Consider the following 16399-nt stretch of genomic DNA (forward strand, 5'->3'; position numbering starts at 1 on the left):
CAAGATGCCTAACCGTCTTTCCAGTCTGTCAGTGGTTACCTACCACAAGGTTTTAGATGTTTTGCAAACAATTTGCACATGCAAGTGCTACTAGTCGAAAACTCTGCATACCAGAAGCCAACAAATGTATGGGGTCATCAGGAGAGATGTGCGCTGTTTCAGGGCCTGCCTGTCGATAGCATCAATGCGCATTGCCCCCCCCCCCCCTCACTGATATGAGGCCCTGCTTGCTAGATCATATATATATGTGTATGTATGTATCCCGGAGACATAGTGCAAGACCTGGGTATTTACAGGAGTAATGATGCATTACGTGCCCCACCAGCATGAGTGCCCATCAGGCGGTACTGTCATCAGCCATGACAATGACTTCACTTGGCTCAAAAGTCTTCGCAAGCACAGTTTATTGCCCAATAATTGAAGGGTAATCTTAAATGGGCTGGTTATGCTGCACTGGCATAGGCAACAGTTACGGTCTCACTTGGCTTCCTGGGACTTCTCAAGCACAGCATATCTCCAAAGGTCTCGGTTTCTTATTATTGCCTCCGTGATGCCCAACATTCAAAGGTCGTACTTCACTACCTCATCCCAGGTCTTCCTGGGACTACCTCTTCCACAGGTTCCCTCTGCTGCTAGAATGTGACACTTTTTCACACAGCTGTCCTCATCCATATGTAACACATGACCATACCAGCGCAGTCGTCTCTCTTGCACACCACATCTGATACTTATGTCCAACTTTTCTCTCAGGGTGCTTACACTCTGTTGTGTATGCACACTGACATTACACATCCAGCAAAGCATACTGGCTTCATTCCTTGCAAGCTTATGCATGTCCTCAGCAATCACGGCCCATGTTTCACTGCCATGAAGCATGGCTGTTCGCACACATGTATCATACAGTCTACCTTTTACTCTGAGCAAGAGGCCTTTTGTCACCAGCAGAGGTAGGAGCTCTCTGAATTTCGCCCAGGCTATTCTTATTCTAGCAGCTACACTCGCAGAGCATCCACTCCTGCTACTGACTTGGTCACCTAGGTAATAAAAGCTATCAACTGCTTATAGTTTATCCCCCTGGAATGTGATGGAAGATGTTTTCTGCACCTTTTTCAATGTTTATTGCCCCTGAGTATTTGCCACACATAAACACCATCTTCCCAGTTAGCCTTCCTTTGATATTACTGCACCTCTTATGTGTCCATAGATTACACTGGGTGCATCTTATAGAGTTTCTACCTACGCCTTTTATACATATCAAGCAGGGCCATCTACCTGAAGCGATTTGTGGTTTGTCTATCTTCCTACTTATTAAAACTTTGGTTTTTGCTAGATTGACTCTAAGGCCCTTCAATTCTAGACCTTGCTTCCACACTTGAAACTTCTCCTCTAGTTCTAATAGTGACTCAGCAATTAGAGCAAGATCATCAGCATAGAGAAGCTGCCAGGGGCGTCCTGTCTTGAATTCCTCTGTTATTGCCTGGAAGACTATGATGAATAAGAGGTTACTGAGGATTGATCCTTGGTAGACCCCTACCCCTACCCAGAATTCTTCACTATACTCACTGCCAACCCTCACCTTACTGACAGCATCCCTGTATATGGCTCGCACAGCTCTCACTAACCAGTCATATATCCCTAGTTTTCACATTAATGACCAGATAAGCGATTGGGGAACACTGTCAAAGGCTTTCTCCATGTCAACGAAAGCCAGGTACAGAGGTTTATCCTTGGCTAGGTATTTCTCCTGCAGCTGTCTTACCAGAAATATAGCACAGTGGTGCTTTTCCCTGGCATAAATCCAAACTGCATCTCTCTAAACTGACTCCCTAATTAGTTGAGCTGTGACTGTCTCCATGACCTTCATTACCTGATCCAACAACTTGATACCTCTGTAATTATTCATATCTAATGCATCACCTTTATCTTTGTAGCAGTTGACTATGGTGTTGCTACGCCAATCATTGGGTATGATTTCTTCATGTATCACCTGATTGACTATACAGGTGACTAGACTATAGTTGACACACCGCCAGATATTTTAAGCATCGCTGCAGTGATTCCTGATGGGCTGGGGGCTTTCCCTGTCTTCATACCCTTAATTGCTTTATCTACCATGGTACTGTCAATTCGGATAGCTGGACCCTCTGTTGGGACGACATTTGGCAGACTCTCTTTCTCCTATTCATTCTCTTTATTGAGCAAACTTTCGTAGTGGCGTCTCCACCTGCAGCCTCATTTAGTGCAAGTGTACCATCATCCATGCGAACACATTTCTCTCCCACGACATCACGATTCTCTTTCACACACTGTCTTGCAACATGAAATACTTCAAGTCTTTGGTCCTCATGACGCAGAACATTGGTAAATTTTTTCTTATCTGCTTCCCCTCTGGTTAAGTAAACTTGTCTCCTAGCTTCCCTTTTGGCAATCTGATACAATTCCCTGCTACCACCCTTCTTCCAGTCCTTCCATGCCTGTTTCCCTAATGGCTCTGTCAACTACATTGTTCTACCACCATGTTACCTTGGGTTGAGAGGGGACTTTGCACCATCCACAGATCTGGTCAGAAGCCTTCAACAGGTTGTCCCATAGAAACCTCCAGTTGTCTTCCACATCATCAAAAGCTTCGAGTAATACATCTCTAAATTTCTGTCCATTCACAGGATCCTTAAGCTTCCAGACCCTTCTCTTCCATGCTGGTCATCTTCTGGGCATCCATTTATCCCTGATCCTGAAGTCACTAACTATGTTGTGGGGGTGCATTCTTCAACTGGGAAGGTTTTGGCATTTATATATATATATATATATATATATATATATATATATATATATATACACACATAAGCATATATACACATATCAATACACACACGCACCGTCCCGTCAATGGCACATGTGCCCAGCATCGCCTTCCTAGCACTTGTGCCGGATGGCACGTGTAAAGACATTCGAGCGAGATCGTTGCCAGTGCTGCCGAACTGGCTCCTGTGCAGGTGGCACGTAAAATACACCATTTTGAGCGTGGCCATTGCCAGTACCGCCTGACTGGCCTTCGTGCCAGTGGCACGTAAAAGCACCCACTACACTCTCGGAGTGGTTAGCGTTAGGAAGGGCATCCAGCTGTAGAAACTCCAGCCATAGAAACTCTGCCAGATCAGATTGGAGCCTGGTGTAGCCATCTGGTTTCACCAGTCCTCAGTCAAATCGTCCAACCCATGTTAGCATGGAAAGCGGACGTTAAACAACGATGATGATGATGACATGTAAATATGCTTATACTATTTATCATTCATCACCCCTAAGAAGAAAGTGACATAAATCCCTTTAGATCAGTTAAATTTGATTGGTTAGTGGAATTTTAAATATTTTTCAAACTCGATAGCGTTTCTAGAGAATTTAAATTGGTCTAACTGTTTATTTAAAGTATTATGTCTGCATAAGTTTGTGTTTCATTATTGATTTTAAGCTAGAAGGATGTAAAGGGATAGAGAATTGTGTAAGAATTTTTTGCTGGTATGAATGTTTAAAATTATATTTATATTTATATATTTATATAATTATAATTTGGTATAGATTTGGTTGTCAAAGCAAAACAAATAATGGTAATTGAATAATAATTAATTAATCTACATAAATTTGGTTACCAATGCAATCAAAAAGAAAGTAGTTAAATAATAATAAAATAATAGTCAGACATTTATAATATTGTCAAGTGTGTTTGCTTAAATATTATTAAAAAGTTTTTAAAAAAAGATGTGTTTAGTTGTTAGAAGGGTAGATAAATGGGAGAATACACGTATAAGCGCATGAGTGTGCACACATACAAACACATGTGCATAAACATAAGTTCAAATGAATAATTGAACAGATAATTAGTTAAATGGTAACATATTGATTTGAATAGCATATATGTATGTAAATACATATACAGGGTGCATAAGATATTTGAGCACAAATTTCTGTTTATATAAAAAAAACAGATATATAATAACAGATAACTTTATTTATTAAAAAATGCTATTCTGATAGAAATAAATCTTCTTTTCTATAATGTTATTCAACTGCTTCTATATTAAATCTAAGTCATCTACATGCTCGAATCAACTGGTCCTGGTTCATTTTGGACATTACTCTGACTATGGCAGCTTTCAAAGAATCTTTGGTGTTATGGATGTGGTCATTGACCTCTATCTCTCAACGCTCCACATGTAATAGTCCAATGGATTGAGATCTGGGGATTTAGGAGGCCAAATGTTAAGAGTTATGTGATCATAAAAATTTTCAGCCATCCATTCTTGTTACTAGAGCCATGTGTGATAGTTCAGAGTGTTACTGAAGCACATATGGCCTTCCATTGTATACACTGTCTATCCAGGGCTTAACAATTATTTCCAACACCTCAATGTAGGCAGCAGAATTAACTCTAAGGCCTTGTGGAAAGATGTAAGGAGGCATCACATGTCCTTCATTGCTGACAACCCCTAAAACCATGACAGTTTCAGGAAATTTTGTATGTATAACACTTGGAAATTGGGAACATCTGTCATTTCTTCTGTTGACTTTTTGATCTTGGTGGAAGTTTTTCTCATTAGAGAAAAACCAAATCAGATCTTCTTCTTCTGGATAAGCAAAAGCTATCCCATGGACACTATTAATTTGTGTAATTTAAAAAGGATTATCACCTGTTTCAAAGATAGGGCTCCACAGATATGGCTAATTTTAGGCCTAATTAGGCAAGATTTCAATCAATTCACTCACTGACCATTCAAATGGTCATATTTCCTAAAATATTCATCTAAATTTCACAAATGAAGTATCAATAGGTTTTTTTTTTGGATGCTCTCCAAGAAAAAGCACAGTAGAAGTTAGATTTAAATATTTTCAAAAATTCATAGTGATACATTTATTATATACTCAGTAAACTCTCTCCTGTTCTTCATTTAGTTATTTTCAAATCTCTTCTCTGTTTTAACTTATATGCAAACTACTCTTCATTGGTGGAATATAGTAATTATTCTGTTTTCTCTGTATTCATTTGAACTAGTCTTTTTTTAAAATTGATGATTTTTTGACCTGTCAAGGACTGTCAATTTGCCAAGTTTATATACTAAATCAAAGAAGGTCATTGGACATCTCAGTTAGATACAATCTCCACCTACTGTATTACCTGGATGGAAAATTCTTGACGTTTATAAATCTGATCTACGCAACTCCACCTCTATATGAATATATGTTTCTTGGAAACTTTGAAAATCTACTACAATAACTTTAGGGTCTGATGAAAATAGCAGAGGGCTAACTGTTTTAGGTATATTTACACCATTTGTCTACAGCAAGAAGTTTTCTCCATGACAAAACACAGTGAATGGCTTGCTTACAAGTTTGAATGTGCCACTAGCATATTCGAATTGGCAATAACATCGCATTTATACACATCACTGCTTAGTGCTCTCACCCTGTGACATCTGATTGTTCAAAGAAGACTTCAAAAGTAGCTAGTAGTGACTTCTCTCAAAAATCAACAAGATTGAGTGCCTTTAGAAAAAGGGTTTAGCCCTCAAGGATATTCATGCTGACATGCTTGCTACATAAGGGATGATACACCAGCTTTGTCAGCAGTGCAAAAGTGGGCAGCTGAATTTATGCATGAGGAAGGAGAGTTTTGAAGATAACCCAAGGTCTGGATGTCCTGCAACTGTCACCACCAAAGAAAACATTGATCATGTTCACCACATGATGATGGATGACAGGCAATTGACTATAAATCAAATAGCCAATGCTATTAGTATATCCTGTCTTGACATGATGAAGGTTTTTGCTCAGTGGGTGTCATGTCTTCAGACACTTGTTGAAAGTGCACCAAGCTGATCACATCGCAGGAAAATCTGACGTTGTTTGAAGCAGATCCAGCTGTTTCCTTTAAACATTTCCTCACCAGCATGAGTGAGTTCATTACTTTGAGCAAGAGACAATGAGACAATCCATGTGGTGGAAACCCCTCCTCACCATCTCCAAAGAAGATTGTTGTTTCATCTGCAGAAAAGGTGATGGCCTAAGTTTTTTGAGATGCAAAAGGCATTTTTTATTGAATATCATCAAAAGTGCCACACCATCAGTGGGGAGTATTATATCAACTTGCTGAAGCAGTTATGAAAGGCTATCAAAACCAAATGCTCTGGAAAATTGATGAAAGGGGTCTTGTTTCATCAGGACCATGCTCCAGCACAGAAGTCCTAGGTTTCAATGCCCACTGTGCATGACTATGGCTTTGAACTGGTTGATCACTCTCCCTATTCTACTGATTTGGCGTCATCTAACTAACATCTGTTCTCCAACATGAAAAAACACCTGGCTGGGAACAAGTATTGCAGTGATGATGATGTCATGTCTGCTGATGATGACTTTTTTGACCAACAGATTGAAAGCTTTTTCACCTGTGGGACCCAAGCACTGCAACACTTGATAGAAGAAGTGTGTGGATTGCAAGGGGAACTATATTGGAAAATAAACTACACTTGGTCATGAACTTAGAACTTTTCAGACAACTCTTGTATACACAAATATTGTTTTATAAACAATGACTTGATACCTATGACAACTTGAGTTTTGTGTTACAAATGAAGATAGATGAACTGCTTCGTGTATTACTTGGTAATTCTTTTGTTGTCAAAGTTTAATCACTCTTGATAAGTATTCTTGTCCCACAACTACTTCCTTTTTCAATTATGCCAACTCACTAGCAAAAACTATGTACCACATCTGTCAAACTTTTTTAGTAGTCTACTGCTTTCACATCGTTAGTATCAATGCTGATAAATACATTCAAACATGAAAAATCTTCATCTTTTGTGTATCTACCAAAAATTTTCTTGCATGTAATTATACAGACTACCTTTGCAAACTTTTAATTTTTAACATTGTTGTTTCCTCGGTCCAAAGAGGTTTTCCATACCTGTGTTAACTTCTAATGCCAATTTCTCTACTGCTTCTACTTCTTTCTTTCTTTCTTTCTTCAAAACAGTCATATTTGTTTATTCTGCAACTGTCTAACTTAGTTGATTTCCAACAACAAAATTTATACCTAAAATAGTAACTAAACAGTTGTCTCTAGATACTGTTGTTTTGCTAAACAATTTCAATTTCATAGCCTGATTGAACATATTAATCTCAGCTGTTAACATGTGTAAAATATTGCATTTTTATTTGTTAATTAGAAATAAAATAACACTGAAATTAATGTAAATATTTATTACTTCAAGAATATTTTTATGGAAAAATATTCTAACAATTATTTCTTGAGTATGTACTTCTGTTGCAATGGAAGTTTAACAATTGCCAACTGATTCATTTTATGGTAGATTGAAATACTTCAGGCTGAAGTGACTGCTCTGAAAACTCTGGTCCTTACATCAACACCCAGCACACCCAACAAACATCTGCACCCACAGATTGATACAACTAGTAACAAAAAAAAAGAAAGCAGTCGGCCATTTTGGAAAACACATCGTCGTTCAACCAGCCACCATGAGTTTACAAAGGAGACACGGGGAGAAACTGATGAAGGAGAAAATGGACACACCACTCAGGTTAGATATTTTTTGTTTTTCTTATCATCATTATCATCCTTTAACATCTGTCTCCCATGCTGGCATGGGTTGGACAGTTCAACAGGAGCTGACAAGACAGAGCACTGCACCAAACTCCACTGTCTTTTGGCATGGTTTTTGCAGCTGGATGCCCTCCCTAACACCGACCACTTTACAAAATGGACTGGGTGCTTCTCACATGGCACCAGCACTAACAAGGTTTGTTTTGGCAGGGTTTTTAAGGCTGGATGCCCTTCCTAATACCAACCAGTTTACAGAGTGGGCTGGGTGCTTTTTTACATGTTACCAGCACTGGCAAAGTTTGCTTTGGCATGGATTTTAAAGCTGGATACCCTTCAAAATGCCATCCACTTTACAGAGTGAACTGGGTGCTTTTTTTACATTGCACCAGCACCGGCGAGGTCACCAAATAGCTTGCAAGACAAAGACCCTCTGAGAAGTGAGGAGTGTATTGGTGGAGGTGGCTTTGTGTTAGGTGATGAAAGGTTAGAGTGTGACTGAGGGACGAAAGCAGGTGTCTCGCTGCAGAGGAGATACATGGTTATTCCAGTCAGCAGGAAAGAGAGCGTGAGTGAGAATGAGAGAGAGCAAGAATGATAATGGCAATGTGCCAAAGCATACTCTCAAGGTATGGAGATGAGAATATAAATGGGATAGTAAAGTGTTGCTGAGAGTGCATGTGTAGGGAACTCATATGAATGTGCAAAGGTGAGGAATGTGGGATGCAGTGACTGGTGAACCCTGGGTATATAGAGAGGAGACACAGATGTTATGTCAAGGGTGTTCTTCCTGTATTTGTTGAAAATTACAAAATAACTTAGGATAGATTAACATAGTTGCTTGACTTTTATCATAACCAGAAAGTTTATTTGTATACAATTGGTATTTCATCATTGTCATCTTTTTAGTGTTTACTTTTCCATAGTTATGTGACTCTGAAGGAATTCATTGGGGTAGATTTTCTACAGCCAAATGCTCTTCCTGTTGCCAACCCTCATCTATTTCCAAGTAAGATAATATTTCCCTCTATGTGTTTGTCACAAAAGATTGGAAACAAACATCTTCACTTGTATGATGGTGATACTCATTTACAACCATCACATGTTGTCAAGGCAAGGGTACAAACACACCCACACATACCTACATACAAACAAGCATACTTACATATATATGTGTGTATATGTATGTATGTGTATGTGTAGTTTTATATATATATATATATATATATAATTAGAAAAATAGTAAAAAATGGCATACAGTAGAGACAGACAATAAGTGCTCAGACTGAACCAACTACCTAAATTCCAATGTTGAACAAAGGGACACTGAATCCAGGAAAATAAGTGTTGGCTGTAGGCAGCATACCAGTTGAGCTAATGAAAGTATCATAAAATGAAAGATGGACAAGTAGTTGCAGAAGACAACAAATCATTTATGAAGTAGTTATACAGAAATGAGAAATTAAATTGAATAACTGGAAAATCAAGAGTGTGAAAGTTCATAGTAATTCTTCATAGATAGGTATATATCCTGAAAGTTCATACTCTAATGTCACAGATGAAAGAGAGGAGAATTCATGTAGTCCTTCATGGTGGTTCATCCTGGATAGATACGCAAGTCTTGGGTGTTACTACTTGAACCTCACAAATAATAGAGTGGAGGATGTGGGTAATCAATTACAAATATTTCTTTGGTATATATAACAGAAATGTTAGATATGTAACACCAACTCATAGAGGGAGATAGATTAATAGAGTTATATATACATATATATGAAGTATATTGATTTTAGCAAATGTATATGAATTAACACAAGTTTAAATTGTTTGGACAATTCAGAAAATAATGGGGTTTTAGCTATTGAAGTTCCTAATATATATATATATATATATATATATATAACAGAAATGTTAGATATGTAACACCAACTCATAGAGGGAGATAGATTAATAGAGTATGTATGAGTTAGAGGAAATACATAAAAAGTGCTAGAAGTGAGTTAGTCAGTTGAATGCCATGGAAAACTAGAAAAAGGAAGGAGGATGGAACTGAGGGATACAGAAGCAAAACTGTAGTAGTTTGCTCAAGATAAATAGGTGTCCGTAGGGTGAAGGTTAGCAGAATGTGCAGTTGAATTAAATATCAAAGGATTGGCCAGCTCCTGTCAAACCGTCCAGCCCATGCCAGCATGGAAAATGGATATTAAATGATGGTGATGAGTATAAAGGCAAGAAAGAAAAAGATAAAAATTGAAAGGAAGGCCTGTTTGGCTCCCCTTTGGATATAGGTCTGCCTGATTGTCTAGCTGTCAAAATGTGTGAAATCATCCAAGTGTACAAAAACATGATGACCTCAGTAGAACATTCAGATAAGGATGTAAAAATAGATGATTGCTGAAATTCATCTGGTTACAGGAAGAAGTTCAAAATAGTGATAGAAGTAAATGTACAATTAATTGACAAACTAATATATATAAGTATTAAACAGGGTTGTAATGACATAAACATGTATACTTATAATGTTTGGCAATAGAAAATGGTACAGATAAAATCTAAAAATTAGAAACCCCACCAAAGCAGGTAAGTGACTGAAAAATATGAGGAATACATAGATCTAACTCAAGCAGAACATATCTATAAAAGGTAAAAAAAAATTGTTTTCAAGAATTAGTGTCTGCAAAAAAATGATAGCTCCTTTTTGGCAGTTTAGAAGACAGTGGAAACTTCATCTTGAAATCTCAATGAATTCTTTGCATAGAGTTCTGCCTTCTTCATGCAGCCTTCCCATTTTAATAACAAACCAGGTAATATTGTAAAGGATTTTGTCTTTCTTAAAATGGTGGTTATAGTTAAATAATGGAGAGGAGGTTTTGCATTTTACACATGCAAATGATCTTAGATCAGATAAAAATTGTTTCTTAAAGACAATGTACCTATATAAATTTTTGTAGAATTCTATTGTCTATTATGTATGGCACAATTATATACTATATTCATGGGGCATCTTACATATATTCTACAGTTGCATTTCTTTTAATCTCTAATTAAACACAATTTATAGTTACTTCCATTATTATTCTAATTCTGTTCAATACTTATACTACTATATATATATATATATATATATATATATATATATATATATACCCCAGTATATATGTGTATATATATATATATATATATATATATATATATACACACCCCTGTATATATATATATATTAGTATATATTTGCATTTTTTCTCCCCACAATTTTTGAATTTTTCCTCCTCATGTCTTTATTGCCTTTCTCTCCCCCCCCCTCCTTTTTCCTTTTTTCTCCTTTCTCTCTCTTGTTTTTCAATCATGCCTGATTACAAACCTTTCCTCCTCCACCTTCACCACTGCCTAAAAAAAACACCTTTCCACACTTCTTTTCCACTGCTTTCAACCTTCTATTAACCTTTCCCTACTAATTTTCAAAAAAACACGCTTCTGCAACCATCTTTCATTTCTCAGTTGCTGCCTTCATCACCGCCTCATCCCTAAAGGTTTCCACTTCCATTTCCAGCCCACTTCCCACTCTGCTTCAACCATCCTACCCACACTCTGTACTACATCCTACTGCCTTATGCACGCCACCATTCGTTCTAATCTCTCCAAAATACACACCATCGACCACCTTCTCCCTCTGGCTTTTTCCATCTTCTTCTCCTCTCAGTCACCCTCCTACGCTAACACTATGTTACATAATTCATTTAAACCATCTCTTTCATCAATTTCTCGCTCACACCAAACAACGTAAACTCCACTCACTCCTTCATTCCATCACCGCTGATGCCACTGCCCCAACTCCTCCCCTACCCCTCTCCCTCCCTGATACACTTCCCCACCCTCACCAAACACCCCATCCCTCCCAACCCCCACTCACATACCCCTCATCCCCTCCCAGCTTTCCACCACTGCCACCACCCCTCCTACTTCTGTCCCATCCATCCCTTCTCCACTTCAGTCTGTTACCATTCCTCCAGATCTTCCTCTCTCTGAGGCGGAGCGCTCCCTCCTCAGTAGGGGTTTGTGCTTCATCCCCTCACTCCAGTAATGAATTTCGAACTGGTGCTGATATCCACAGCTTTGTGCACTGCGTTAGGTTATGTGCGCTTTTCCGCGAATCTCCACTTGCATCTAATGAGGAGGACTGCTTCACTGACCTGGGCCGCTGATCATCCCAGTGGACACTAGCTCCTAGCCAGTTCCAAGCAGTCGATATTTTTGTGGGCACCTGCCAGCATGCTGTGGACCAGTTTGAATTTTCCAAGTGTCCCCAACATCTGAACATCTCCCCAGCCGAACTCTCGGCCCTTCGATGTCTCCAATGTTCCACGGATCTCTACAAGGCAGAAGCTCTCTGCCATCTTCAAGACACCTCCTTCTACTGCCCTCTGCTCTCGAACCCCATGCTCAGCCACCAACAGACTGTGTCCTCCACTATCCATGACCTCATCTCCTCTTCCCATCTTCCCCCACTGCCTCTATCCTCATTGTCCGCATCCCTCACACCCCCACAATTTAGTTCCTCTCCAAAATCCACAAACCTAACAACCCTGGCCACGCCATCGTCTCTGCCTGCAACTGCCCCACCAAACTCATTTCCAGATATCGTGACCATGTCCTTGTCCCGTAGTGGCTTCCCTCTCTTCTCACATCCATGACACTAACCATGCTCTTTGCTTGTTCAACTCTTTCTCCTTCCCTCTTGGCCCCTCTAAACAGCTCTTCACTCTTGACATTAAGAATCTATACACGGTGGTCCCTCACCACGAAGGACTGTGGACTCCAACATTTCCTTGACCTTCGACCCAACCCCCAACCTGACTCATCCACACTCTTTCCTCTGGCCGAACTTGTCCTCTCAACTACTTCTCATTCGCGGGCGATTTTTACGAGAAGGTCTCGGGAGTGGCCATGGGAATGAGAATGGGCCCCAACTATGTGAACCTGTTCGTTGGCTACGTTGAGGCCCAAATATTCTCAAGTTTCACTGGTCCCACTCCTGAACTATATGGTTGTTATATTAATGACTGAATCAGTGCGACCTCACTCTCCCGTGAACGTTTAGACTCCTTCCTCTTTTTTGTCATATCTTTCCATCCTGCCCTCCAGTTCTCCTGCACTATTTCTAGCACCTCATTCACCTTTCTCTACATTTTGGTCAGCATTTATCACTCCATTCTCACCACCTCCATCCACTACAAACACACAGACTCACACTCATACCTCCCAACCTAAACACACTGAGCTCTCCATCCCCTATTCCCAATTCCTCTGTCTATGCAGGCTCTGCAGTGACAACCATGACTTTGAGATTCAGTCTCAACTCATGGTTTGCCACTTCATCCTATGTGGATATCCCCTCACCACTATCCCCACCTCCCTTGCTAGAGCACGTTCCATGGACTGTGCATCCTTTGTCTCCCCCTGCACCTGCCCAGCATTCACCCCTCCCCCGTTTCCCTTCACCTACCACCCGACCATCGTACCTCTCCAACACACCATTCTCCGAGCCTTCTGGCGACTCCAGTCCAACCCCTCCACTGCACAGATCTTCCCTAACCAATCCCTCCCCTCCTTCAAACGAGCCCACAACCTACGAGACCTCTTGGTCTACAGCTTCTTCCCTAACCCAACCTCCCAACCCAGCTCATTCCCCTGCTCCTGCTGCCGCATTTGCCCTTACCGCTAATGCTATATTTCTGGTAAGACATCTGCAGGAGAAATACCTAGCCAAAGATAAACCTCTGTACATAGCTTTCCTTGACATGGAGAAAGGCTTTGACAGGGTCCCCCAATCCCTTATCTTGTGGTCAATGAGGAAACTATGTATAGATGAATGGTTAGTGTGAGCTGTACAAGGCATGTACTGGGATGTTGTCAGTAAGGTAAAGGTTGGCAGTGAGTACAGTGAAGAATTCTGGGTAGAGGTAGGGGGCCAACAAGAATCAGTCCTCAGCCCCATCTTATTCATCATAGTCCTCCAGGCAATAACAAAGGAATTCAAGTCAGGCTGCCCCTGGGAGCTCCTCTATGCTGATGACGTTGCTCTAATAGTTAAGTCACTATCAGACCTAGAGGAGAAGTTTTAGATTTGGAAGCAAGAACTAGAATCGAAGGGCCTTAGAGTCAATCTAGCAAAAACCAAAGTCTTAATAGGTAGTAAGGCTGACAAACCACAAATCCCTTCAGGTAGATGGCCCTGCTCAGTCAGTAGAAAAGGCGTAGGTAGAAACTCCATAAGATGTACACAGTGTAAGCTATGGACTTATAAGAGGTGCAGCAATGTCAAAGGAAGGCTAACTGGGAAGATAGTTTTTATGTGTGGCAAATGATCAGGGCCAATAAACACTGAAAAAGGTGCAGAAAACATCTTCCATCACATTCCAGGGGGATAAACTATAAGCAGTTGATAGCTTTTGTTTACCTAGGTGACCAAGTCAGTAGCAGGAGTGGATGCTCTGCGAGTGTAGCTGCTAGAATAAGAATAGCCTGGGCAAAGATCAGAGAGCTCCTACCTCTGCTGGTGACAAAAGGCCTCTTGCTCAGAGTAAAAGGTAGACTGTATGACGCATGTGTGCAAACAGCCATGCTACATGGCACTGAAACATGGGCTGTAATTGCTGAGAATATGTGTGAGCTTGCAAGGAATGAAGCCAGTATCCTACGATGGATGTGTAATGTCAGTGTGCATACACAACAGAGTGTAAGTATCTTGAGAGAAAAGCTGAACATAAGAAGCATCAGGTGTGGAGTGCAAGGGAGACAACTGCGCTGGTACAGTCATGTATTGTGAATGGATGAGGACAGCTGTGTGAAAAAGTGTCAAACCCCAGCAGTTGAGGGAACCTGTGGAAGAGGTAGACCCAGGAAGACCTGGGTTGAGGTGGTGAAGCATGACCTTCGAACACTAGGCCTCTCCGAGGCAATGACAGGTGACTAAGACCTTTGAAGACATGCTGTGCTTAAGGAGACCTGGCAAACCAAGTGAGACCGTAACCGTGGCCTATGCCAGTGTTGCATAACCAGCCCATTTCAAAGTACCCTTCAATTATTGGGCAATAATCTCCACTTGTGAAGACATGTTGAGGCATGTGAAATCGTTGTCGTGGCCAATGACAGTACTGCCTGACTGGCACCCGTGCCAATGGAACACTCATGCCAGCAAGGGAAGCAAATGTTAAACGACGACGATGATGATGAGATATGTATATATATATATATATATATATATATATATATATATATATATATGCATGCATATATATATATATATATGCATATATATATATATATATATATATATATATATATATGCACTTATATGCATATATATATATACATATATATATATGCATATATATACATATGTGCATATATATGTATATATATATATATGTGCATATATATATGCATGTATATATATGCATATATATATATATATATATATATATATATATATGCATATATATATATATATATATATATATATATATATGCATATATATATATATATATATATGCATATATATATGCATATATATATGCATATATATATATATATATATATATATATATGCATATATATATATATATATATATATATGCATATATATATATATATATATATATATATGCATATATATATATATATATATGCATATATATATGCATATATATATGCATATATATATATATATATATATATATATATATATATATATATATATATATATATATATATATATATATATATATATATATATGCATATATATATATATATATATATGCATATATATATATATATATGCATATATATATATATATATGCATATATATATATATATATATGCATATATATATATATATATATGCATATATATATATATATATGCATATATATATATATATATGCATATATATATATATATATGCATATATATATATATATATATATGCATATATATATATATATATATATATATGCATATATATATATATATATATGCATATATATATATATATATGCATATATATATATATATATATATATATGCATATATATATGTATATATGCATATATATATATATATATATATATATGCATATATATATATATATATATATGCATATATATATATATATATGCATATATATATATATATATGCATATATATATATATATATGCATATATATATATATATATATGCATATATATATATATATATATATATGCATATATATATATATATATATATATGCATATATATATATATATATATATGCATATATATATATATATGCATATATATATATATATGCATATATATATATATATATATGCATATATATATATATATATATATATATGCATATATATATATATATATATATATATATATGCATATATATATATATATATATGCATATATATATATATATATATATATATATATGCATATATATATATATATATATATATATATATGCATATATATATATATATATATATATATGCATATATATATATATATATATATATGCATATATATATATATATATATATATGCATATATATATATATATATATATGCATATATATATATATATTTGCATATATATATATATATATATATATGCATATATATATATATATATATATGCATATATATATATGCATATATATATATATATATGCATATATATATATATATATATATATATATATGCATATATATATATATATATGCATATATATATA

The 16399-nt window shown here is 37.3% G+C and overlaps 1 protein-coding gene across 1 annotated transcript in view; it reads left to right on the top strand.

Moving 5' to 3' along the window:
• LOC106880691 (uncharacterized) overlaps nucleotides 1–16399 on the top strand; it is a 186883-nt gene that overhangs the window by 157933 nt on the left and 12551 nt on the right. The window contains exon 6 of the mRNA XM_014930761.3: nucleotides 7359–7774. Within this exon, the coding sequence (XP_014786247.3) occupies nucleotides 7359–7774 (416 nt within the window). The remainder of the gene's footprint in view (nucleotides 1–7358; nucleotides 7775–16399) is intronic.

Source organism: Octopus bimaculoides, chromosome 2 (genome assembly GCF_046866305.1).
Source record: "Octopus bimaculoides isolate indiv1 chromosome 2, ASM4686630v1, whole genome shotgun sequence".
In the NCBI taxonomy this organism is placed as follows: domain Eukaryota; kingdom Metazoa; phylum Mollusca; class Cephalopoda; order Octopoda; family Octopodidae; genus Octopus; species Octopus bimaculoides.